Source organism: Tursiops truncatus, chromosome 14 (assembly GCF_011762595.2).
Source record: "Tursiops truncatus isolate mTurTru1 chromosome 14, mTurTru1.mat.Y, whole genome shotgun sequence".
NCBI lineage: Eukaryota > Metazoa > Chordata > Mammalia > Artiodactyla > Delphinidae > Tursiops > Tursiops truncatus.
The window spans coordinates 11,337,141-11,362,735 of record NC_047047.1 but is presented as its reverse complement, the minus strand read 5'-3'; the positions used below and the strand labels follow the sequence as shown (position 1 = coordinate 11,362,735).

Below are 25,595 nucleotides of genomic sequence, written 5' to 3'. Positions count from 1 at the left end.
TGTACCCCAAGTCAAGAAATCAAGAAAACCCAGGGCTTCCCTGGTGGCGCAGTTGTTGAGAGTCCGCCTGCCGATGCAGGGGACATGGGTTTGTGCCCCGGTCCGGGAGGATCCCACATGCCGTGGAGCGGCTAGGCCTGTGAGCCATGGCCGCTAAGCCTGCGCGTCCGGATCCTGTGCTCTGCAATGGGAGAGGTCACAGCAGTGAGAGGCCCGCGTACCACAAAAAAAAAAAAAAAAAAAAAGAAAACCCAGAAAAATACTGATAAACAACACAAACATAAACCAAAGACCTCAATATAAGGGAAGATGAAGAAGAACAGAAATTTGTAAAGGATAATAGTACTGCATCTTGGAATGGTTAAGAATCAAAATTCTTGAAAGAGAGATGCAAATGCTAAGGGAAATTCTAACTGAGGCTTCAAATTCAAAACATTAAACTACCTCAGCCGAATCTAAAAGGAGGGAAGAGAGTGAGGGGAGAAAGGATTGAAAAATGTTCCAAAGGTCTCAGGAAGAGGGAGGAGAGTTGGGAAGGTCAGCAGGTCATCGGAAGATTCATTTGGGCAGATCACTGCAGAGTTTCTATTCCGTGTGAAGTAGCTGGTACTCAAGGTCATATATTTGAACACAGCTATTAATTGCCTTAAGACTGGACTCCACAACCTCATTTCACATATACAACCCTGACTCTTGACTGCTATGTTTCTCTCCCATGAGAAAGCCCAGGAAGTTAGCAAGTGTGTGAGGGCCCCAGCTCTGCAACTGAACAGCTGCCCGGATGTGGCACAGTCATATTTATGGGCTGAGCGGCCTGAGTGTCAAATTTACGGGCCGAGCAGCTGATGTGCAAATTCTCCGCAAGGAGTCCAAAGTAAAGTAAGGGAAGACAAAAGCTGTCACATATCCTCTCCAATATTCCTTTCCCCCAGCGTTTCGACATTTTGCTGCGCTGGGTGTTTTGGGTTCGTGTGATTCTGCACACCGGGAACTTGGGATATTTTACATGAGGGTAGCTGGATTGTTTGGGGCAGGAAAGAATGAGGGGCATTGAAATCAGCTGCCATTAGGTAAGGGACCAAAAGCTGAGAGGAGCTTCTCTGAGATCACTCAAGCTGGCACTCCTGTGTCCTCCCAGCCTGCAAGTCCAAAGGCACAGAACTCAGCCTCATTTGCAAAGAATAACCATTATATGGTCAGGCGGGAGGCGGGGTGGGACTTTTCTTGTTTTGTTTTGTGTGGTTAGGGATTATTAGTGAAAAAGAAATGTTTGCAGTCACGTGGACAAAAACAGCTGCTGTGGACATCTGCGTTCATGGAAACTGATTTTTGTTACACAAAACATCTCCTCCTGATAACATGGATTGCAGTGAGATTCTAGATAGTTCTTCCTTACAAAAAGAGGCTTATTGTTTCCTGTAGTAATTATATGTGTTCACTGCAGAGAAAATGAGAGCAATTCAGAAAGGAACAAAGCATATTTTAAGACGCCAAGATAGAACCACAGTTTGATGATTATCCTTCTCGATAAATGGTTCTCGATGTAGATCTACACTTAATTGAAAACAAATTAAATCTTGCCATACACACTATTCTGTAGTTTGGTTTTATTCACTCAATATCACATCTTGGAGAGGCTTCTGTCACTTACATATAGACCTACGTCACCACTTTAATGGCTTCATAGTGCTCTGTAACTTCTACGCGTCACAGTTTCCTTACCGGGATGTTTCTTTTTTGTAACATTACATTCATGGAGTGTTGGTAAATGCTAAGCAAAGAACATGTCTGTCCAGGCTGGCGGGAGACTCTGAGGAAGTGTGGCTCCAGGAGGAAATGGGGGTTGCGGCGGAGTCTCTGATCCTGTCTTCAAGGAATATCACGCTGGTAGCTCAGAAGCTCCATCTTCAGCCGGAATGTCAGAGCCACCAGGAGGAGCTAGTGACCACAGCTCAGCACATCCTGGTAGACACCACGAAGGTGAGGCTGATGTCAGAGCTGGCTGGCCCGTTGGTCTGGACAGAGAGCTCATTGCTGGGAAGCATGGACGGGGCATGTCATTCCCACAAGGGATGCCCACCCCAGAGAGAGAAACCTGCCCAAGTTTATGCCAAGATCGCAGAGTTCATTACCAATTTAATAAATGCTCATTGTGGAAGCTGCCATAGGGAGCTGGGTAGACGTACTGAGTCTCTGTTCTTAAACCCACATGCAACCCCTGATCCCCACACTTGGCCACCAAACCGTAATGATGAGGGATGCATTTCCCACCCTACCCATGGCCAGGACCTACCTGGGGAGAAGCTACCAAAACCTGCGCAACTCTCAGCCTATTTGGCTAACTTGCTGTATTGCCTTACACCTGGGCGGATCTCAGGGGCCAGGATAACCCCTCAGCCTCTAAATACTCCCCATTCTCCATCCTGACATTCCACCATCTGTCACAACTCTTTTAGCTCAGTACATCGCTCCCTGTTACAACGTTATATGCCTCAACTATTATCAAATATTAATATATTAATAATGTTCATCATTTAAACTTTAATACTGTGCGTTATTGGGAGGGGGTGTAGTTGTAATGTAACAGATCCTCATTAAAGAAAGATTGAAATGGGGAGATGAGAGAGGCACAGCCAGAGGGCTTTGGCACCTGCTGCTGGGAGGAGGAGAGGGGAAGAAGGGCAGGCTCTTGGAAGTGGTTGGGTACCAGCTCTGTTGAAGGGGATGAACAGAGCAGTCAGGGGGCGACAGAGTCAGACCAGGAAAGATTTCTTAGAGGCACTTCTTGGACAGGCCATCTCGCCAGCCCCCATCATCCTCATGCAAACAGTAAGTGCTTCCTAAACACTCTTCCGTTCGTGATGTGTTGGTTACCACGTGGACGGTTGACTGCTCCTCCTGTAATGTGAAGAGAAGGGCTCTTCAAAGCCAGATTGGACCCCACATTAAATGTAGCTCAATTTAGAGGGGCTTACATTTTCAGTTAAGCCAAATGTTTTCCTTAAACGTCACTCTTAGGTGACATCGTCATCATTATTATTACTATTATTATCTCTGAGATTCTCTTTAGTCTTTTGGAGGACCTTTATTTGCACAATGGGGGTAAAGCAGCTGCCGTTGCTTTCGCTTCGGCTCCAGAAACGTGTAGGCATTTTCCAGCTTCTCTTCCCCCGATTGCCCTAACAGGTTCTGTTGCTGGAAGACGCGGCGACGGCGAGGAAGATGGTGCGAGCGGCGGGCTGGTGCCTGACTTGCCTGGACGCGCTGGAAGCGGCGGGCGACGCGGCCTCGCTGCGCGGCCCCTTCGCCGACCTGGCGGTGGCGCTGCAGAGCCTGGGCGGCCTGACTGCGCGCGGATCCGAGGAGCGCCTGGGCCGGGCCAGCCGCCTGCTGCGGGGCTGCGTCCCTGTGCTGCTTGTGGCCGCCCGCGGCCACCTCCGGCGTCCCCGCGACCCGCGGCTGGCCGCCTCCCGGCGCCACGTCTTCGCTCTGGCCAGGAAGACCTTGGGCGAGCTCCTAGGGCGCCTGGAGCCCGGCGCCGCCCCAGCGGCCCGCGCCCCGCACGGCGCGCTCCCTCGGAGCCTGCGGCAGCTGCGGGAGCTGCTGGCGGCGCCCGGACCCGAGCGGCTGCGCGGCGGGCTGGACGCGCCGCTGGCGGCCGTGGTCTGGCACTGCATGCGCCTGGCCGCCTGCTCCCCGCCGCCCGAGCGCCTGCGCCTAGTGGCCCGTTGCCGCCGGCTGCTGGAGCTGCGGAGCGCCGGCGTCCGGCGCCTGGACCCGATTGACGGGCCTCCGGGGACGGGCGGGAACAGCCAGGAGCCGGGGGAGGAGTGCGCAGCGCTGTGGGCCGCGACTGAGGACCTCTCCCAGGGGGTCCGCAGCGGGCTGCTGCGCCAGATCCTGGACACGTTCACCGACACGCAAAGCCCTCTTCAAAGGCTGGTCCGGGCCGCCTTGGCCACTCCCTCAGTCTCCTCCCGGTGCGATGGCGAGGCCTTGCCTGAGAGCCTCCAGCTTCTCCTCGCTGCTTTCCACGACCAGGCCAACCGGATGCTCAGAGTGGCTCACTTGGTCTTGGTTTGCTGCCCACGACAGCAAACTGGCGAAGACATGGAGGCCACCATGGCAGGCCTTTGGGGGCTCGTGGTCAGAGTGCGACAGCTTTTCTCACCAAGCCCCCAAGGGTCTGGTCTGGACTGGAGCCCTGCTGCCCTGCAGGCCCTGCTTCGGGAGTGGGCCAGGGCATCTGAAGGCTTATTAGCATGTTTTGATGATGTTCTCGATATTCCTGAGTTCCTGAGTGTGTCCATTCAGGAAATGACCAAGCACTTGGACTTTTTTACATGGGCTTTGAGGTGTGGAGATTCCAGAGAGTTTGCTCCACTTGTGGCATATTTACAGGGTCGAGGGACACACATAGTGCAGGTGATGAGCAGGTATGTGGACCAAGATCGAGATCCTATTTTCCGGAATGGCCTGAGAGTCTTGATCCAGCAGCTGGAGCAATCCTCCCGGGTCCTGGGTGAGGCTGGGGAGCACTGTTCAGGCGGGCACAGCTCTCAGGACACAGATGCGCTATTAACCTTGGCGAAACATGTGATCTCTTCAGCTCAGAGCATCCGAGAGGGGCTGGATGGAACTAACCACCCAGATATCCTCAGTCCCCTTCGGGACCAAGTCCAGAGGTTTGACATGGCTGAGAGACAGCCTTATTTCATTCTCTCCAGCCTCCAGGATTGCACAGCTCCTGCACTGAAACACCAAAGGGAGCCTGGGTTGAGGAAAAGCGACCAGGGCACCTCCTATCCACCTAGGGATCATCTTTTTTGCCCCTTGATTTTTGACACCGGTCTACAGAAGGTGGGTTCTCCACTCTCTGCCATCAGCAAACCCATGCTTGCTGTAGACAGCCTGAGCCACCAGGGAGTGACCTCGGCTCACACCATCCTGCAGGACCAGGATGCAGCTGTGGAGGCAGCTCAGGAGGCCCTGGCTGGAGAGGGACCACTGGGGTCAGAGACGATGACTGGACTCCAAGAAATCCCATCACTGGCACCTTCTATTATTGACCTAGCAAGGGAGATAGAACATTGCACAACTGCTAGAACTGACAGGCTTCTGGAAGTGGCTCTCCAACTGTCTGGGAAGTCCAGGGAAACCAGGCAAAGTTTGGTAGCCATAGCTGGTGACTGGTATTCTCTGTGTCAACAGCTGTTTTGCAACAACCCAGCAGCTGATTTTCAAGAGAACATGACAGTGTTCATGGAGCTTCAGCAGAACTTAGCCTCAATGGTTCAACTAGCAGTCAAAAGTGGACCCATGGATTCGGGTAAGAAGGATTCTGACTCAGCTGGGCACCCAGAAGCGCATTTACAAGTGCAAGGCAGATTGGAGGAGGCGGAGACCCATGCCAAACAGCTTTTGGACAAAGTTCTGGCCTCTGATGGTTTCCAAGCCCCCAGGTCGGGGGAGGAGAGCATTGAGGATGGGTGCCTTCTATGGTCAGTGGCTGTCCAAGACCTGCTCCAGTGCCTGGAGAGGCTCAGCGGGAGACAAGGCCTGTTCCTACTGCCCCTGCGACAGGCTGTGAAGGACCAGCAGGGGCTGCAGGAAGGGTTGGCTCAGGCAGCAGATGTTTCTCAAAGGCTCCAAGAGGCCGCTAGGCTGTCTTCTCTTCTGTGTGGGGATGAGCAGGTAAAGAGTGAGATCTCCTTTCTGTGCAGGGAGGTTCATGTGCTCACAGATGCTCTGCTGGATGTGGCACAGATCCTGGCCTCCTTCCCCAAACCATCTCCCAGCCTGTCCACCCGCTTTGAACTTCTCTGCTTGGAGCTCACCCTTCAAGCCAAGGCCCTGACTGGCCACCTCAGCAGCATCAATGCAGACTATGAACGTGTCCTCCAAGGTGCCTTCTGCCCGAGGCTCTCTGTGTGCAAAGACCCCCAGACCCAGCCAGAAGGCTCTCTGGAAAGAATGGTGTCTGGTATCCAAGCTGTGCAGGGAATTGTGGCTGGAGGTCAGGAGTCTGGGCCCTGCCAGGAAGACCTTCTCATGGCTCTGGAGAGCATTCTCGTCCTCACCAAGGAGGTAGCCCAGCGGGTCCCTGTGCTCCGAGAATGCCCAGAGGACTGGCTTCAGCAGGAGTGGGCAGCCAAGGCCCACCATGCTGTGGCCCAGCTCCAGGCCTGGAAAGGTGGTCACACCAAGGCTTGGAGACTCCTGGCCCAGTGCTTGAAGCCCAGTGATGAAGAGGACCCCACCCAGCCCCAGCTCCACCGTGGGGAGGGTGCACCAGGAGCCGCTGAAGCCAGCAGTGTAGATTCCCAGGGTGCTGCTCCAAGAGACACTGCAGGGAGCTCAGTGGGGACCTGTACTCCGGATCCAGGCATCACCGGGACAGCCGCAGACCTGGGCACGGTAGGAAAGTCAGCATCCCTCCTTCTCCCCCACCTCAGCCTTCTTTCTGGTCACCAAAGCCCCCCGTCAAGTTCCAGAAAAAGCTCTCTTGGTGCCCACGTGTGTCATTCACATCTGGCAGGCAGCACAGGGCACCCTTTGAGAATCCAAGGTCAGGAACCACACTGCCTGCACTGTGTCTGCCTCTACCATTTCCAAGTTCTGAGACCTCAGAGAAGTTTCTTAGCTATTTTGGACTTTAAGATCCTAGTCTAGAAAATGGGAACATTGATACTTTCCTGGCAGAGGGCTGATGAAAGCATCCATGGAAAATACTTGCACTTGCCTGGAACATAATTAGTACGCTGTGGTAGGGCCTGTAATGATTGACTTCCATGAAGTTTTTCGCATGGCCCCATCTGGAGGGGGTTCCCCTTGCTGTGACTGACAGCACTCCTCCTGTGGATCTGGCTACTTCATGCCACCTTGACCTCCACGATGTTACCTCCCTGCTCCAGTCAGGGGTTCTTTGGTTTGCAAGTGGCCGGAGTCCAACTTGAATCCTCGTAGGCAAAAAGAAAGATCTACCGGAAGGCTTCTGGGTCTGTTGAACACCTTCCACGTATAGTCGTTTCCTTCTGGGGCACCAGACAATGTGAGGGATTGTGGAGCCCAAACATTTGATTTACTTAACATCAACCGTGGGAGATATAATAGGTTGGCAGTGACCGCCCAAGAAGTTCCCAGGTAGATGTGCTCAGCCCAGCGTTTTGTGCATAACCTGATCTGTCCCCTTCGTGACCTTATGCTTGGCTGCCCAGACTCCCCCCCAAACCTTTCCCTGGGCTTTCTTCCAAGATAAAGTGGACCAGACAATGTGTTTCTCCACCCCATTACCCTTTACTTCATCTTTCTCATTAAAATGTCATTACCATGAGAAAGGCCCTGTTCCCAGATCCGCTGGGAGCCTGGCAGGCACAGTTCCCTTGCCCCTGCAGCCTAAGCCCTCTTTGCTCTGCCTCCCGCTGTCTTCTCATCTCTCCTGTTCTGTGGCTCCTGGTCTCATGAGCTCAGACATCCTGCCAGCTCCCCCTGATCTGTGTTTCCACAGGGTCTTTCTGACACATACTTAATGCCGCTGACTTCACTGACAACACATTCTGTTTCTCAGTTCAGCTGACACAGTCCCTTTCTCAGCAAAACCTCCTGACACGAGCATTTCAGAGAACTGAGCGCCCAGGTCAGCTGGCACCCGGAATGGTGAGAAGAGCAGGCTCATTCAGCCCCCATCACCCCTCCTGTCCGCGAAGGGGTGTCACCTCTCCTGTTGCAGGCTGCTTTCCTCTGGGTGGAGAGCAAGGCCTCACATTCCAAGGTTCCTACCCCAGGGAAGCATTCTCCTTCATACACATAATTCCAGTGCATAGAAGGGGACAGTGGGGACAGTGGTCCTGCTGGGCTACTCCCGGGTGGGAGGGCAATTGGAGAGGGGAGAATCACCATCCATGGTGTGTGTCTGCTCCACTGTCCCACTCCCTGGGGCTCCTGGGGGGGTGGAGACACCCTCCACACAGCCCAGAACAGCACCTCAAACTGTGAGCCCCTGAGGGAGGGCATGGCCTTGGGAAGGTGCATCTTTTGGGCACTTGTAAGTCACTATCTGGAAATTCTTTATTCCAGTTATGGGCTCTCCAGCAGAGTCCTAGCCTCCTTCATTACTGAAGAGCCTGGAGACACTGCTAGCTTTGGATGTTGAAGGTCCCCGACAGTTGAATATGAGGCATGAGTTGAAAAGAATATTTCCTAGTTGCCTATCCCTTGGCTCAAGGCCCACCAAATCCCACATTTGCCATTTTCACCCTGGTTTTTAGTCACTATGGTTGAGTCTTAGTCTCAGTTGAGTTCTCACCTTTCTCTTCACGTCATATAATCCCGGGCCCCATCTGGGCAGCCTGCTGGCCCTCAGTGTGTTGGTCCTTCTCCAGAAAAGGCTCCGACTTGCCCCTCCCAGCAGTCAGGGGGCATCCCAACCTGTCTAAAACGAGGCCAACAAACAGTTTTCAGAAGGTGGGGGATTATTTAATTGCAGACATAATACAAAAAAAGCCAGGTGACTTCTCAATATGCACTAGCACAGAAAGTCTAAACTCTCAGCCGCTGAAGTTCAAGGACTTCATTTTACTCATCTTTAGATCCTTCAGGACAAGCACGGTGTCTGGGGCATCGCAGGTGCATGGTAAGTGATTTAGATTGCTTGCTGGGATGCTAAAGACAGCCTAGAAGGGCAGAAGGGGTACAAATTTGGGGCAAAATGGTAACGGGAGGGATAAAGCAGATATTCTAGATGTCTCCTGAGAGGAGGGTGTCTTGAGTTGAGCTTCAGAGGCAGTTTGGGATTTGTATTTGCCAGGGAAGAGAGGAAGGACATTGCAGGCAATAAGAGCTCTGAAGTGAACTTGGTTTGCAAGTGGCTATGAGCCCGGGGGGCGCATACCTGTGCTCAGATGTGCTCCTGATGTGGAAGTGAATACTTTATGGTTGGAGAGGAAAACAGCCTGCAGTTAAGCCTTCACTATGGATGCCCTGTGCCACCTCCAGCCACCCACCTGGCTGGTTGCTGTTCTCGGCATCTGGACAACTTCTGAGTCAAACCCACATGATCAGGGCTTTCCCCACATGCTCGGCGGCTGTCGCCTCTGCTTGCTCCTGGGCCAAGCACCACGATGTGGAGCACCCACACCCCAGGGCAGGTCACTTAGATCCCAGCCTCCACGGTCTCCTGGTCCCAGACTCACATACGTCCCGTCCCCTTGTCTGTCACTTGGCAACCGCTCGCTTAAACACCCACCTGAGCTCTAGAGCTACCGCCAAATGATGTGATTCATCCAAGCCCTTCCTTGGATCGTTGGTCTCCTGATTCCACATCTTTAGCCCAGCACCCTTCCTGCGTGCTCGGCAGTGAGTGAAGCATGACAAAGACTGGACAAAGTGGCCAACGAGGTGGGGGTGGAAGGGACACATGCCTGGAGCAGTTATCCTTTGATTTCCATTCCTCTCCTGGTGAAATATTTGCTACATATATAGCCTCAGACCAAGCAGGATCGTGAACTTATAGCTCCCAATTTAGATAGAATTTGCTATCACACTCATACTTCCAACAGCTACGTTATGACCCTTCTGAGACATCAGTATGCTACGTTGGGGTCTTGGGGGAGAAGTCAGGGTGTAGGAAGGCCCAGAGGTTCCTCCCACCCATGTTCTCCTTCCCACCTGCACCCAGGGCACAGGCCCTACCCCCAGGAGCTCAGGATCTGGTGCGTGAGGCCAAGAGATGATCAAGGCCACTCTTGACACTTTGTTATTGGGTTTACCTTCAAGGGCAGTACACCTGGTCTCGATTGCAGAGTCTGGAAAAGGCTTAGCGGAGGCCTCATTTAGGGTCCAAAGAAGAATAACATGGTCTCGCCCACTTCTGGTTGGCAGAAGCTGCTGTTTTTCTCACTAGAAAATAATAAGCAAGTTAATGGGGGAAAAATAATTATTCATACCAGAACTGTAAAGTCCTTTCACATGCAATAATTGATATGAAACTGTCCCAAAGTAGGGACATTCAAGGATTCCTGAATTTCTTCAAGGAGCTAGAGATTCTCCCAGGTAAGCCCTGAAAATTCACCAAAGGAAAGAAAATGTGATATTTTAACTATACTGGGGATCTGAGTCTGCCCAGTTGCAGTTTATGCAAATTCTGGGTGAAAGGAGCACAGAGCAATAGGGATTCATTGTTTCCTCTTCTCACTTTTTTTTAGGTATTTGGAGGAGATTGTCAAGAACTGCTGGCATGTGGGGATCAGGAAACCCTCTTGATTCCCACTCTTTTAAAAATGCTGAAGAAGCCATTAACATCCCCACTGCAGTTAAAAGATCTGAGCATCTTGAATTTCATCAGTTCCATCCTGTCTTCTTCTTACAGCACCAGCATAGCGGCACCCCTGGCAGCTCCCCCGGCTGTCCAGCCTGGCTGCACACTGAGGTGGACCTGCCTCTCCCAGAGGATGGCAGCGTGAACAGTGGGAACAGAATCACCCAGGTTACCCAGGAGATGGCCAAGGAGGTGTTCCTGATGGCACAGAGTCTGAGGAGGAGAGGATGCATCCTGGTACTTGACCTTCAGTGGGTGGTGGGAGGATTGGGCACCATGGGGGGAAACGGGTCTCCCAGCTGCTGCCCCGCAGGAGCCAGGACAGAGGGGCCACGAGCAGGGGCCATCGGGTACATAGCATTTTTCGTTGCTGTCTTCTCTCTAGGGCGTATCCTAGAGCTCACTTCATTTTTCTCTTCCCTCCTCCTGTGGGCTCGTTACTAAGGCTTTGTCTTAATCCATCGGGGAAGATAATTTACCGGAAGCTGCAGTTAAGTAAAATCAAGACCCATTCCTATCCCAGAGGATGAACTGAAGGGAGCCATTTACGTCTTTAAAAATTCCCCAAAATAGAGGTAACAGGGCTGCAAGCTCCTGAAGGATGGCCATTCAGGGCCAGCACAGCCTGGACAGGATGGGGGCTACTTTCCACTGGCTTTGGGGTGGGGGCAACTTCAACCACAGGTCACCTGTTCTGACTCTCTTTAGCCATCTCCTTGATTCAATGCAGTTAAGCATCACTTACCATCCACACACACATCAACACTGAAAAAAGTAAAAGAAGTCCATTTACTGAGTGTGGGGACCAGAGGAAGAGATCGAAAGGCACCGAGAGCCATTTAGAAAATGTCTCCTAGCGCAGGCCTGCTGGGTACTCGTGGCCCCCACACCCGTGGCTGGGCCACACGCGGTAGAGGAGCGGGGCCCAGAGAGAAGGTTGGATGTCAGGGCACCTCCAGACGAGGTGACTGTAAAGCCCTGCCCAGCAGCCCTACCACACCCAAGACTCAGGCCTTTCATTGGCCTCTTCTTTCTCCCAACCCATGTCCACTTCAGTTAGTTTCTCACTGGAACGGTTACCCCAAGGTCATTAGGTCAAAAGTGGGAGCAGTTACTACTTCTTGCTGACTTCCGTTTTCCTTCCAAACATCTCAGATATTCTAATTTATATAGGACTTGGGTGCTGATGGGGCCATGTGGCTGAGGGCCCAGGAATATGCAAATCCTCCAGCCCGTGCTGTTCCCTGGGGAAATGTGCGCTAAAGGGAAATGACAAAAGGAAAAGCAAATGGTGGTTTTTAACAGTGAGGCTAGTGCCTGGTAAAATGCAGTGACTATGCAGAATTTCCCCCCGAAACCTCCAAATCTCGACCTTAATACCAATCAGATTTTAACAACCAAAGTCCCTGGTGCTCTTGAGTAAAACAGAGAAAAGAGTTTAAAATGGCTGGTTGGGGGGTAACAGGCAGCACAGGCATGGGGGCAGAGCAGTAATCTTGAGTCAACCGTATTAGCAACTCTTCAGCCCTGAGGCTGGGGGCAGAATTGGAGGAAGCAGGGAGGAAGATGGGGAGAGTGGATGAAGGTTTCCCTTGGAGAGGCAGAAAAGGTAAGCATCTCCTTTCCTGGCAGAGATCTACAAAAGATTATTCTCATGTGGTTTGAGTTTCCTCTGGCACCTTTGAGACCTAGGTTATGAGTTCTGGAATATTCCAGCTTGACCTCCTCAGTGGAGCCCTCCCCCTTCACACATGGAGATGTTCTTACTAAAGACTTTCCAGCATCACGACCTTCATCAGCACTGTCTGTGTGCCAGCAGAGAACGATAGCCATTCCTCGCGTCATTATCTAGGTCAGGGAAACTGTCGCAGTAATGTGTACAAAATAAAATACCCACAGGAAAAAAGAGGGGTTCTCTCACACTCCTCTCTCCTATTTCTTTAGTATTCCTTTTCATTCTTATCCTAAAGACCAGTAATTCTGAAATCAGGTCATCAAACCCACATTTGGTACAGGGAGAGAGCTGACAGATGCAGAGCTTGCCTAAACCCAAGCCTTATCCAAAGAGAAGTAAAGTACATATTTTAGGACTCATTTGCTAACTAGGGTGGCATATCATAAAGCAAAAGCAAATTCTCGAGGGTGTGAGGACTCACGTCTTCTCCTGGGACATCATAAAGAAGTGTGCTGCCTTGGATGTTTGGGATGGGGCTTGGTTTGGGGTTGCAACATCAGTTTTTTGGGGTTTTTTGCGGTACGCGGGCCTCTCACTGTTGTGGCCTCTCCCATTGCGGAGCACAGGCTCCGGACGCGCAGACTCAGTGGCCGTGGCTCACGGGCCCAGCCACCCCGCGGCATGTGGGATCTTCCCGGACCGGGGCACGAACCCGTGTCCCCTACATCGGCAGGCGGACTCTCAACCACTGCGCCACCAGGGAAGCCCGCAACGTCAGTTTTTTAAAAAGAAGGAGCAACAGAGTGTCAAATGACCTGGCACAGATTTGGCTAATTTAGGACTGGCTGCTTGAGTTCTGTGTTTCAAAAAGGCTGTCCCATTTGAAAGGGAGCTTTCTCGGACTGGTCTGCTGTGGAGCTTGGAATTGCTTGAATTAGGCACTGGACACATCTGTACCCACTCCTTTCTTATCTGGAATTGCAAATACCTCTAATAAACTAAGCCTCTAACATAGGTTTTTTAGGATTGTTTTCTTCCTTACAGGAGAAGCTGAGACAGCATGATACATGCAGGAGAGGGACCCAGAAGTGGCTCCCCACCAGGGCTGGCCATTACGAAAAGTATGGGGCAGACAAAATTAAGTTCTGTCCCTTAAGTTAATGTCCATCCTCATGGAATTTAGAGGCCCCTCAACAGGGCAGGTACAATAAATAGTCTGACTCCATTTTTAATGTTTGCTGACAGCTTTCAAGCCCCGACCACTCCTCCTTCTTCCCCTTGTGCTACACATCTGGGCAAGCCAAAAGGTCCAGGCACGGTCTCCTTTGGTGCTAGTGGGAAGCTCAAACCACACAAGCCCTGACTGTTGAGTGGAAACTCCCACCCTGGCCCCATTCTCTGACCACAACAAAAGCCAGGGCGGTCTCCTTTCCTTGTACTCTGAAGCCTTTTCAGACCTGGTTAGGAAAAGGCTTCTGTCACCAACCCATTAATTATCAGTTCCCAACTGGGAAGCTCTACATGTGGCTATAGGCCTTTGACCGTTTGGTCAAGCCAAGACCTCCTTCAACCTGCACGTTCCTCACACCTGGCCCTTCTTAGGGGCCTTATCTCTGCCCCGGGGCTGCTGAAAACTCTCTCTGAGCCACTGCAGGCCACAGCTCCTGTGCAGAACATCTAGCCCAAGACCAGGAGGCTGGGCCACCTTCCCTTCAGCAGTCCCCACGGACAGATGGGCCTGGACCACCTCATTCTGTGGTTTTAAAGAGAATAAGCTTCTTGTTAACCTAGAGTGTCTGGTCTTGAAGCCTCTGGAGGAGGTTCGGGACATCACAGTTTTAGACCAAGCCACAATATGTTCATTCCGGGGCTGAAATAAGTTGTACCGAGCAAGTTTGGGATGTTTACCATTTGCTGCCGATTTCTTAGGGAAAACTTGCGGAGGCGTGGTTCACCTACTGCCAACTCTTTCATTTCTTTTGGTATAGACCAAAGAACAGCTCATTACCTCTGCCAGGAAAATTGCGACTTCCGGACAAAACTTCGCCAGACTTATCCGCATCATTGCTAAGAACTGTGTAGACCAAAGATGTTCCCAGGAGCTTCTGTACATGGTAGAGCAGATTCAGACAATGAGCAGCCAGCTCCGCATCATCTCCAGGTAGGAAATGCCTTTGAAGGGAAGTTGCTGTCTTCTTTCTCGAGACCCAAAGGGAGGGCTTGGAAGGGGGAATATAATTCCTTCTTTTGTATACTCCTTTTAATGTTTTTTATCCTCCAAGAATCTACATTTATTTGAGGAATATCAAATGTTAAAAATATAGAGTATAATTACAGAGCACAAAAAACACATTTAGGCTACTGTCATTTCTCACTGTATCACAAACATATCTGATAATATACTTAAGAAAGAAAAAATATTTAACATGGAAAACTAGTTCCTGAGTAGGTGTGAGGATAAAGTAACCATAAGGATTTTTTTTTAATTTTTTTCTATTTTTTTGGCGGTGTTGCATGGCAGGTGGGATCTTAGTTCCCCGACCAGGGATCGACCCTGTGCCCCCCACAGTGGAAGCACGGAGTCCTTGAGTCCCCATAAGGATTAAGAATCAAATACATCAGAACTGAGGCTCTCCTTCAACATCGGTCCCTCCTCCCTTCATAACAGTGACTCCAGTGGTGCTGCTGGGCTCACAACACTTCAGGGTTACTATACAAGCACAGATGACTGATCTCTACTTTACAATCGTGTTTACGTTTTCACCATTAGCTCTCTATTTGTTTTTATACGAATCATATCTAACAAACAAGCTGGTTATCTCTAAAAATACACTAATTGCAAAGTGAAAGCATTTTAAATGTCATTTGCCTAAGAAAAACTATGCCAGCACAAGGCTTATGTTAAGATTAATTCATTTAATGTGCCCCATGAATTAACCTTAACATAAGCCTTGTGCTGGAGTTGAACAGTTTTTGGTCATTGTCTCCATATAACAGTTTTCACGTTGATAATATAGAACACCAGAATAGAAGTATAGGATGGTTTCATTTCCACCCAAGTCCCTTAATACCTGCAGTGGCATATTCATCAGTAACAAACGTTTATTAGTAATATATTATGGGAAAGCTTGGTAGTTAAGACTATTATCAATTATTGTGAGGCATAAAAATAACATCGCCAAGACCAGGGTATATAAATTGTTTTTAAACTAAACACAAAGCCTGGTTACTGTTCTCTAGGAAATAATATTTCAGGCACAAAATCATGTCACAATTAGCTACCAGATTTTTTCTACTTAAGATACAGGAACTGTAATTAATTTTAGCATTTCAAATATGGGTATTGCTGTAAGGGTACTCTGGATTTGTTTAAATCAGGTATAGTAGGACATGCAAACATGGATGTGACAAGGAAGAAGGAAGAAAACAAGGAAGACAATCCCTCACGGACCCTTAGAAACAGGAACCATGTCAGTAGGACCACATAGGGAAGCACCAGGGTCAGTCAAAAAGCAGAAGGAGTGAGGGGAAAGCATGGACAAATCCTTTACTGTGTTTTCGTGGGAAGGAATGGACAAGTCAGGGGAAATAGGCTAAACAGCTTTAGGACTGGTTAATTTGAATTTGGGCTCTGGAGTATAGAGATTATCTCTAGCTGTCTGGCACCTGGCCCTGGGGTGATTAGGGCAGGGGAATAGTGGCCCAGAGTATAAGAGCGCTATAAAGGAGAAGGTTGGGGGTGTGAACTTCGGATTGGTTGGTTTGCATGTATAAGTGCACTTGCAGGCAAGTGGTTTACTCTAAGAATTGGCTAACCCTGGGAGGGGCAGTCTTTCCAACATCAGATGGCCCTAAGATAGTGCATCAGAAACACAGAAAATAAAAAGGCATGATTAATACAGGTACATTTATCAAGTTCCCAGTTCTCTAAAGGATCTGGAAGTCCTGAGATTTTACCAAAGTTAGTCACTTAAGTTTCACAGCATCTTCATTTTCTTTTTAATTTTAATTTTTATTGAAGTATAGTTGATTTACAATGTTGTGTTAGTTTCGGGTGTACAGCAAAGTGATTCAGTTTTATCTAAATCAATCAATCTATCTATTCTTTTTTATTTTAAATCAATTTATTTATTTTTGGCTGCTTTGGGTCTTCGTTGCTGCGCACGGGCTTTCTCTAGTTGCGACGAGCGGGGGCTACTCTTTGTTGCGGTGCGCGGGCTTCTCATTGCAGTGGCTTCTCTTGTTGCAGAGCATGGGCTCTAGGCGTGCAGGCTTCAGTAGTTGTGGCACGCAGGCTTAGAGCACAGGCTCAGTAGTTGTGGTGCACAGGCTTAGCTGCTCTGCAGCATATGGGATCTTCCCAGACCAGGGATTGAATGTATGTCCCCTGCATTGGCAGGCGGATTCTTAACCACTGTGCCACCAGGGAAGTCCTATCTATCTATTCCTTTTCATATTCTTTTCCACTATAGGTTATCACAAGATATCCAACACAGTTCCCTGTGTTATACAGTAGGTCCTTGTTGTTTATCTATTTTATGTATAGCATCTTCATTTTCATTGGTGAAAAACAACTTGTCTCACTAAATTCAGTTACACTCAGTTTAAAGCAAGTATCATTGAGGTGTGTGATTCAATTAAGAAATAGCAGTCTGATCTTTGATTAGAACTTTTACTTTAAGTCCTGAATGCAATTCTAGACAAAATTTCTTGTTCCCTTTCATTAGGTATGGATGTTGGCATTTATTCTGCTAGGTCTCTTCAGTTATTTTCATTAAAAATACTTCTTAGCAGACTCACAGATATACAGAACAAAATAATGGTTACCAGTGGGGAGAGGGTAGTGGGGAGAGGCAATATAAAGGTAGGGGATTAAGAGGTACAAACTATCATGTATAAAATGAGCTGCAAGGATATATTGTGCAACATGGGGAATATAACCAATATTTTATAATAACTATAAATGGAGTATAAACTTTAAAAACTGTAAATCAGTATATTGTACACATGTAACATATAATATTGCGCATCAACTATACTTCAATAAAAATTTTTTAAAAACATACTTCTTGTTAATTTATAGATTCTATATGAGTCATACTTTCTTAGTATCAAAATATAAATTTTATGTTAAAATGTTAAATTATACCTTAAGAACTTTCTTTCTCTGAATAGTCCCTACAAAGGCATCCCAGCTTTCTGGAAGAGGCTCACATTGTAAAACCATCTGGTATTTGTTTATTTGAGATTATGCCTCTTACCTGGTATAATGTTAACTGCTTTCCTCCTGTCAACTCCCAAGAGTAAAGGCCTCCTTGGCAAGAAGCAAGTCCTCTGAAGAGCTCCTGGTGGAAAATGCACAGCGGCTCCTCCGTGCTGCCTCTAAGACTGTGAGGGCTGCAGAAGCCGCCAGTCTCCGGGTAAGTGCTAATCCCAAGGGTGGACACTGGCACAGACATGCACAGGACCATGACTCAGGTCACAGGCTGAGAGCAACATTGCAGACATTCATGAGGCAACTCTACCTGCTTCTTAGCTATTAAATTCAACTGCATTTCTTACCCAAACCTGTCACCTGATTTCTTGTGCATTTTAGTTTGGTTAATTTCTATCAACCTACCTTCAGTTCCACTGATTCTTTCTTCAGCTGTGTCCAATCTGATGATGAGCCTGTCAAAGCATTCTTCAATCTGTTACCACATTTTTTCTTATTTTTAGCATCTCTGTTTATTTCTCATAGTTTTTGTCTCTCTGCTAAAACTCACCATCTGTTCATGCATTTTGTCTACTTTTTCCACTAAAGTCACTAATATATAAATCATAGTTATTTTTAACTTCCTATCTGATGGTTTCAACATGTGCCTCATATCTGAGTTTGGGTTTCTTTTTTTTTTTTTAAATTATTTTATTTTTGGCTGCATTGTGTCTTTGTTGCTGCGTGCGGGCTTTCTCTAGTTGTGGTGAGTGGGGGCTACTCTTTGTTGCAGTACGCGGGCTTCTCACTGCAGTGGCTTCTCTTGTTGCGGAGCACAGGCTCTAGGTGCACGGGCTTCAGTAGTTGTGGCACGTGGGCTCAGTAGTTGTGGCTCGCGGGCTCTAGAGCGCAGGCTCAGTAGTTGTAGCGCATGGGCTTAGCTGCTCCGCGGCATGTGGGATCTTCCCAGACCAGGGCTGGAACCTGTGTCCCCTGCATTGGCAGGCGGATTCTTAACCACTGCACCACCAGGGAAGTCCCATGAGTTTGGGTTTTTTGATTGCTTTGTCTCTTGACAGCAGATCCTTCTTCTTCTTTGTGTGTCTTTTAATTTTCCATTGAAAACTTGACATTATGCATAGACTGGCAGAGACTAAATGAATACTATGTATGCCTGAAAATGGGCCCACCTCTTCTTCTAGGCCTTTAGTGTGTGTGTGTGATGGGAGGTGGGGGTGTGAGTCAATATAGTCAGGAGTTGAGCTGAGTTTGGGTGGCATTGTTACAGTCATCCTTGGGTAACCACTGGATTCAAATGTTCTAGCATTACTTTGTGTTCAGTGTGGGGTCTGGGTTACCAGAGGGTTTTCATCAATGTTCCTGTTCCACTGTCAGCTTGAGGCTTTCCTTGTGAGTGTGCACCTCAGGGGTGTTCTCTCTCAATGTTCTTGCCTCTCCATAGCCTACTTGTTACTTGTGACTCGATGATTGCTGGTCTGGAGAGGAGGTGGTAGTGTTCATTGTTGTTCTCACTCAGCCTCAATTGTAGGCAGGCCCTGTTCCTCCCTCAGCAATAGGAGACTTTCGTTGTGGCCTCTCCCGTTGCGGAGCACAGGCTCCGGACGCACAGGCTCAGCGTCCATGGCTCACGGGCCCAGCCGCTCCGCGGCATGTGGGATCTTCCCGGACCGGGGCACGAACCCGTGTCCCCTGCATCGGCAGGCGGACTCTCAACCACTGCGCCACCAGGGAAGCCCAATAGGAGACTTTTAACAGTTATGAATTCAGGATGGTTTTCTGCTTCTTCCCCCGAGGTAGAGGGCTGTATTCTGTTTTCTTTCTCCGCTTGCAGTGGTCTTGACCTGTGCCCTGGGGATGACAGGATTTGCTGTCCTTCCTTCAGTGACTTGAGCTTTTGTGCCATGAAGAGGCAGATGTGGGCGGAGATCTGTGCCTTTGTTGCAGTGATGGCTGCTCCTCTTCCCAAAGCCTGCTCCACAAGGGAGACAGTCCCAACCTCCTGCCCTGTCCCAAATCTTTGTCATGAGCGCCAGGAGAGGTCCTGGAGAAAGCCTGTGAACAGGTGTGGATTTTTCTTAGTTGTGGCTCTCATGGGTCCTATACACTCACACTCATCTACAATTGGCCACAGCAATTTGTTAAGAATTTTAGCTAAAATCTTCTGATCAGGTATATGATAGTCTCATCTTCCTCCCATGCTCTATCCTAAGGAAGCCAGTGCTGGGCCCCTGCCTCTCCCTGAAAGTGGCTGTCTTTTCTTAGATTTCAGTCCAGTGAGTTGCCCTTCAACCTCACTCTCTAATAAGTTCAAGAAAAGTTATGATTTTGTGGATTATCTGACTTTTTCTTGTTGTTAGGGTGGGAGCAACTCCCTTTCCAGCTTTCTATGTCCTAAGTGAAGGCAGGAAATGGGAAATATTTGGGTTCCCAAAAGAATACCCTGCCAGGGCCTTCACATGTGCTATTCTACCTGTGTGAGATGCATTTCTGCCCCTCCACTTCTACCAAATTGTCTCATGTCTGTCTCCTTCTTATCTTTTAGGCCCAAACTTAAATTCCACCTCCTCAAAAGGGATGAAATACTCCCCACTATATCTAAATGAAATCGCACCAAGTGTCCCCTGCTTTAGTACCTTGTATGGTTCCTTCGTAGCACTTATCACATTTTGTAGTTGTCTGCTTCTTTCCTCACTTTTATGTGTTTGTCTGGCTCTGTTATTAGAATGTACACTTCATGAAGCCAGAGACCTAGAATAGTGGGCAAGTGCATGGAGGCACTAAATAAATAGAACGGGAATTTTCATTTCAAGTTTAAAGAAACTTTGTACCGATTAAATTCAAAGAGTACATAAAATAGACACACCCAGTGAAAAGCATTTGGAAAATGTGCATACCTGAACTACAAGTCCCAGAATTTCTTGAATATAAAGAAGGCTGAGAGAAAAGCTCAGGACTGGCCCTATGGATCAGTGAGCATCTCTCCCGCCAGCACGCCAGCGTGGCCACAGCCACAGCCTCCCGCAGATCCTGCAGCACCACCCAGGGCAGGGCCAGTCCCCAGGTCCCAATGCCCAGGCCATCTGAGTGCAGGAGAACCTGAGGGCCAGGCTGAGTGCTTGCTGTGTACACCTGTGTCCTGGCTCTGCTTAGGCCGCTGGCTAAAGACCCATGGATAGTTTGCATAAAGCAAAATGAATAAAGCAAGATCTAGGAGGCAGAATTTGGGTTAGAGAGAGATTTTTTTTTTTTAATTAACTACAGTCCCAGAACATTCTATCGTGATAGACAAGATCCTTTGTCCTGTTGTGCTTGTCCTTTAAGAATGAGTGGGCTCCAATTCAGAGGACCTCTCCAAACACGATTCCTTGCTCTCTATTCAATTTAGGGCTAAAATATCAGAAAACCAGTCCCAGCATCACTCAGGAGAATCCCCTAGGAGCTCCAATGAGCTGACACTGGGAGAGAGTGCACAGCGCCTCCTAGTACTTAATCATCTCTCTCTCCTCCAGGGTTTGAGACAGCCTTCCCCAGATCCGGAGGAACTGGAAGTTGCTGCCTTCTGCATGCAGTGGAGAAGAAAACTGCGAAGGCACAGACTTCAAGAAACCTCAGACCTCGACTGTGATGAGCTGGGCCTGCGAAAAACAAGCACTAAAGGGCCCCCGACACTCGTGGCCCTGGTTCAAGAAGCCTTATAAAAGCTGAGCAATATTCTCCTAGTCAGACTCTCTGTTGATGTGTGCACTGGCCCTGAGACTCTGGGAGCCCATGGAATGTGCCTTTTAGGCCGAATCAGCCTGTGGGGACACAGGGGGATACGGTGGGTTGGGTGGGTGCAGGGCAGCCAGGGCTGGGCCTTGAACAGAGCTATCCCGACAGTATTCCCAGTCAAGGGGACAGCTCTGGGCCCCTGGTGAGACTGCTATCTTCCTGGGAAGGATACTTAGCTTTCTGGGTTTAGAAGGAACATCACACATAGACTGGGCAAGGATGGGGTAAAAAACACCCAAGCCCTATTAGCTTAAGCCTATATTAAGATGTTGCAATGTGAAAACAGTCCCAGCACGTTCTACAGGGATCCAGGAACTGAAAGATTTATGGATTAGATTGGTAGTCAGTCAGAGTTCACCTTGCTTGAGTAACTTGGCACTGTTCAAATTTTCAAGGTGTGAGGAAACTGAAGATGTGCTACTTGGGGATACAGTGCAGGAGCTGCAAGTCTGAAGGTCCTGAGTTGTGATTTGGTGAATTTGGGTTTAGCATCTGGGATGGAGAGGAACAGTTGGGCATTAAGGTCTTGGAGAGTCAGTGGAAATTTTTCAGTTCTCAGGATCTTTCACAAAACCTATTTGGTAAAGGAATGAGGAGACCAGTGACCTTCACCTCGGGTTGAACTGCATGGGCCAAAAGTGGAGAACTGCGTCTGGAGGAGGGGAATGTAGACAGGGACTGGGTACGTGGTCTCGGAGCAGGGATGCCCTGGGGGCTGGGGCCTTGCTTGTTTGGGGGACATCGTGCCACCCTCTTATATTCTGGTACAGCCCATAGGGAGGAGGGCTGACACTAGATGAGGCAGAATTTCCCACAACCCAGTGGGATTGTGGTTCAGATTTACAGTAAATAAAGATAGGGATTTCTTTCCACTTTAAAAAAAAAAAAAAAACAGAATACAATGTGATGTTTTGCCTTGTATACACCCATTAAATCATCACTACAATTGGGATAATGAATATATGCATCACCCCAAAAGTGTCCTCACTCCCCTCCGGGGTCCCTGGAATGACTGATCTGCTTTGTCACTTAATGATTAATTTGAGGGACTTCCCTGGTGGTCCAGTGGTTAAGACTCTGTGCTCCCAATACAGGGGGCCCGGGTTCGATCCCTGGTCAGGGAACTAAATCTCGCATGCCACAACTAAGAGATCTTGCATACCGCAACAAATATCCCGCACGCAGGAACCAAGATCCCACGTGCCACAACTAAGACCTGGCGCAGCCAAATAAATAAATAAATATTTTAAAAATAAATAAAATTTGTCAACCTAACCCGTTTTAAGAAAAAAAAATTAGTTTGATTAGTTATCTGCAAATCAATCAATGTTATACACCACGTTAACAATTAGAATAAAAATCATATGATCATCTCAACAGATGCAGAAAAAGCTTCTGACAAAACTCAACATCCATTTATGATAAAAACTCTCAATGAAGTGTGCATAGAGGGAACATACCTCAACATAATAAAGGCCATATATGACAAGCACATGGCTGTCATTGAAAAATTAATCAGTCAATCTAAGAAAGAAATGGAAGATTTTATTTGAGCCAAATTGAGGATTGTTACCTGGGAACAGCCTCAAGGAAAGTTCTGAGAACTGTTCTGCCCATTAGAGGTCAAAGCACAGTTATGTAAGTTTTTAAGACAGAGGCTGTACATAAATAACGTATTGTTGACAGTTTATACAATGTAGTGAATAGTGGGTCATGGTTCATCGTGGTCCCTTACAAGATTAAGAAGGAATGTTATCTTTTAAGTTGCCTTGTTGGTGCTGGGAGAATGTTGCTCTTTATGGTGGAGCAGATATTCTGCTGATTGGAAAATGTAATATAATGCAGGTGCACAAAGCACAGCAGAGAGGAGAGAGGAGGCCAAAGTGCAGAGAAAATTTTTGATGTTTAAATTTTTCTTGACTTGTCATAAAATATGAATTTTATTTCACACAGCTAACATCATACTCAATGGTGAAAAGCTGAAAACATTTCCTCTAAGAGCAGGAACAAGACAGGGATGCCTATTCTCACCACTTTTATTCAACATAGTATTGGAAGTCTTAGTCACAGCAAATCAGACAAGAGAAAGAAATTCCTTTTATCTAAATTGGAAAGGAAGAAGTAAAATTGTCACTGCTTGCAGATAACATGATACGATATATAGAAAATCCCACAGATACCACTAAAAAACGATTAGAACCAATACATGAATTCCGTAACTTGCACAATACAAAATTAATATAACAGAAATCTGCTGCATTTCTATACACTAACAATGATATATCTGATAAAGGGCTAATATCCAAAATATACAAAGAGCATATACAACTCAATATGAAAGAAAAAAACAAATCAAAAAACAAATTTAAAAATGGGCAGAGGGGGACTTCCCTGGTGGCGCAGTGGTTGAGAGTCCACCTGCCAATGCAGGGGACACGGGTTTGTACCCCGGTCTGGGAGGATCCCACATGCCGCGGAGTGGCTGGGCCCGTGAGCCATGGCCGCTGAGCCTGCGCGTCTGGAGCCTGTGCTCCACGACAGGAGAGGCCACGACAGTGAGAGGCCCGCATACCGCAGAAAAAAAAAAAAAAAGGGCAGAGGACCTGAACAGACATTTTTCCAAAGAAGACATACAGATAGCCAACAGGCACATGAGAAGATGCTCAACATCACTAACTGTCAGGCAAATGCAAATCAAAACCACAAGGATATATATCACCTCACACCTGTCAGAATGGCTATTATCAAAAGACAACAAATAAGTGTTGGTGAGGATGTGGAGAAAAGGGAACCCTCGTGCACTGTTGGTGGGAATGTAAATCGGTGCAGCCACTATGGAAAACAGTATGGAGGTTCCTCAAAAAATTAAAAATAGAACTAGCATACGTCCAGAAATTCCAATTCTGGGTATTTTTCCAAAGAAAACAAAAACACTAATTTGAAAAGCTATATGCAGCCCTATGTTCACTGCAGTACTATTTATAATAGGCAAGATATGGAAGCAACCCAAGTGTCCATCAACAAATGAATGGATAAAATATACATACACAATGGAGTATTACTCAGCCATAAAAGAAGAACGAAATCTTGCCATTTGCAACAACATGGATGGACTCAGAGGGTATTATGATAAGGGATATAAGTATGACAGAGAAAGGCAAACACCACATGATTTCACTTATATGTGGAATCTAAAAAACAAAACAAATAAACAAAATGAAAATAGCCTCATAGATACAGAGAACAAAAGGGTGGTTGCCAGAGGGAAGGGGTGAGGGGATGAGTGAAACAGGTGAGGAGAATTAAGAGGTACAAATTCCAGTTGTAAAATAAATAAATCACAAGATTTAATGTGCACAATAAGGGATATAGTCAATAATATTGTGATAACTTTGTATGGTGACAGATGGACACTAGACTTACTGTGGTAATCATTTTGTAATGTATAAAAAATTGAATCACTCCGTTGTACATCTGAAACTAATATAATATTGTAAATCAATTACACTTCAATTAAAAAGATTAGTTTGCATTACCTAGGATTTGTGTAAAAATGGAATCATACAGTAGGTGTTCTTTTACCCCTCTAGCTTCTTTCATTCAGCATAATTATTTTGAGATATCCATGTTACTATGTATATCAAGATTCATTCTTTTTCATTGCCTAGTAGTATTCCATTATATGGATATAGGACAATTTGTTTATCCACTCGCCTGTTGATGGACATTTGTGTTGCTTGCAGTTTGGGGCTGTAAGAAAAATATCTGCTATGAACATCTTATGTAAGTCCTTGTACACACAAATGCTTTCATTGCTTCAGGAACATTTCTAGTAGCGGAATGGCTGGGTGGTAGTGTAAGTGAATGTTTACATTTTTAAGGAAACTGCCAATTTTTTTTTCAGAATGTCTATAGTGTTTAACATCCCTACCAGCTATGTGTGAGAGTTCCAGTTCCTCCACTTCCTCTCCAATACTTGGTATGGTCATTCTTTTTCATCTTAGCCTTGTAATAGGTGAGCAGTGGTATTTCACTGTGGTTTTAATTTGCGTTTCCCTAAAGACTTATGATGTTGACATCTTCTCATGTACTTATTTGCTATCTACACATCTTCCTTGCTGAAGCATCTTTTCAAATCTGCTGCCTATTCTTTTTTTCTGTTTTTTTTCCTTATTGTTGAATTTCGAGAGTTCTTTTCATATCCTAGATACAAGTTCTTTTGTTCAGTATGTGATTGCAAATATTTTCTTCCAGTCTGTAACTTGTCTTTTCATTTATTTAACAATGTCTTTTAATTTTTAAGTACAATTTATCAATTTTTGGGGGGGTATATGGATTATGCTTTTTGTGTGCTAAGAACTCTTTGCCAAACTTAGGTCACAAAATTCTCTATGTTTTCTTCTAAAAGACTGAGAGTTTTACATTTTACATTTAGATATATAACACATTTTGAATTAATTTTTGTTTGAAGTGTGAGGCAGAGGTCAAGATTTGTTCATTTGGGTTTCTTTTTTTTGTATATGAATGTCCCATTGTTCCAACACTATAACTTTAAATGACTATCTTTTTGCATCAAATTGTGTTTGCACCACTGACAAAAACCAACTGACCATGTTTGT

The 25,595-nt window shown here is 47.2% G+C and overlaps 2 protein-coding genes across 2 annotated transcripts in view; one reads left to right on the top strand and one right to left on the bottom strand.

The window, feature by feature from the left end:
- Nucleotides 1–22,709, top strand: part of LOC109549290 (uncharacterized) — a 37,779-nt gene extending 15,070 nt beyond the window's left edge. The window contains exons 3-8 of the mRNA XM_033838684.2: nt 1,797–1,980; nt 3,187–6,417; nt 10,367–10,552; nt 13,979–14,151; nt 17,293–17,410; nt 20,715–22,709. Of these exons, the coding sequence (XP_033694575.2) occupies nt 1,797–1,980; nt 3,187–6,417; nt 10,367–10,552; nt 13,979–14,151; nt 17,293–17,410; nt 20,715–20,903 (4,081 nt within the window). The 3' untranslated portion in view covers nt 20,904–22,709. The remainder of the gene's footprint in view (nt 1–1,796; nt 1,981–3,186; nt 6,418–10,366; nt 10,553–13,978; nt 14,152–17,292; nt 17,411–20,714) is intronic.
- TMEM87B (transmembrane protein 87B) overlaps nt 1–25,595 on the bottom strand; it is a 278,511-nt gene that overhangs the window by 11,255 nt on the left and 241,661 nt on the right. The window lies entirely within an intron of this gene.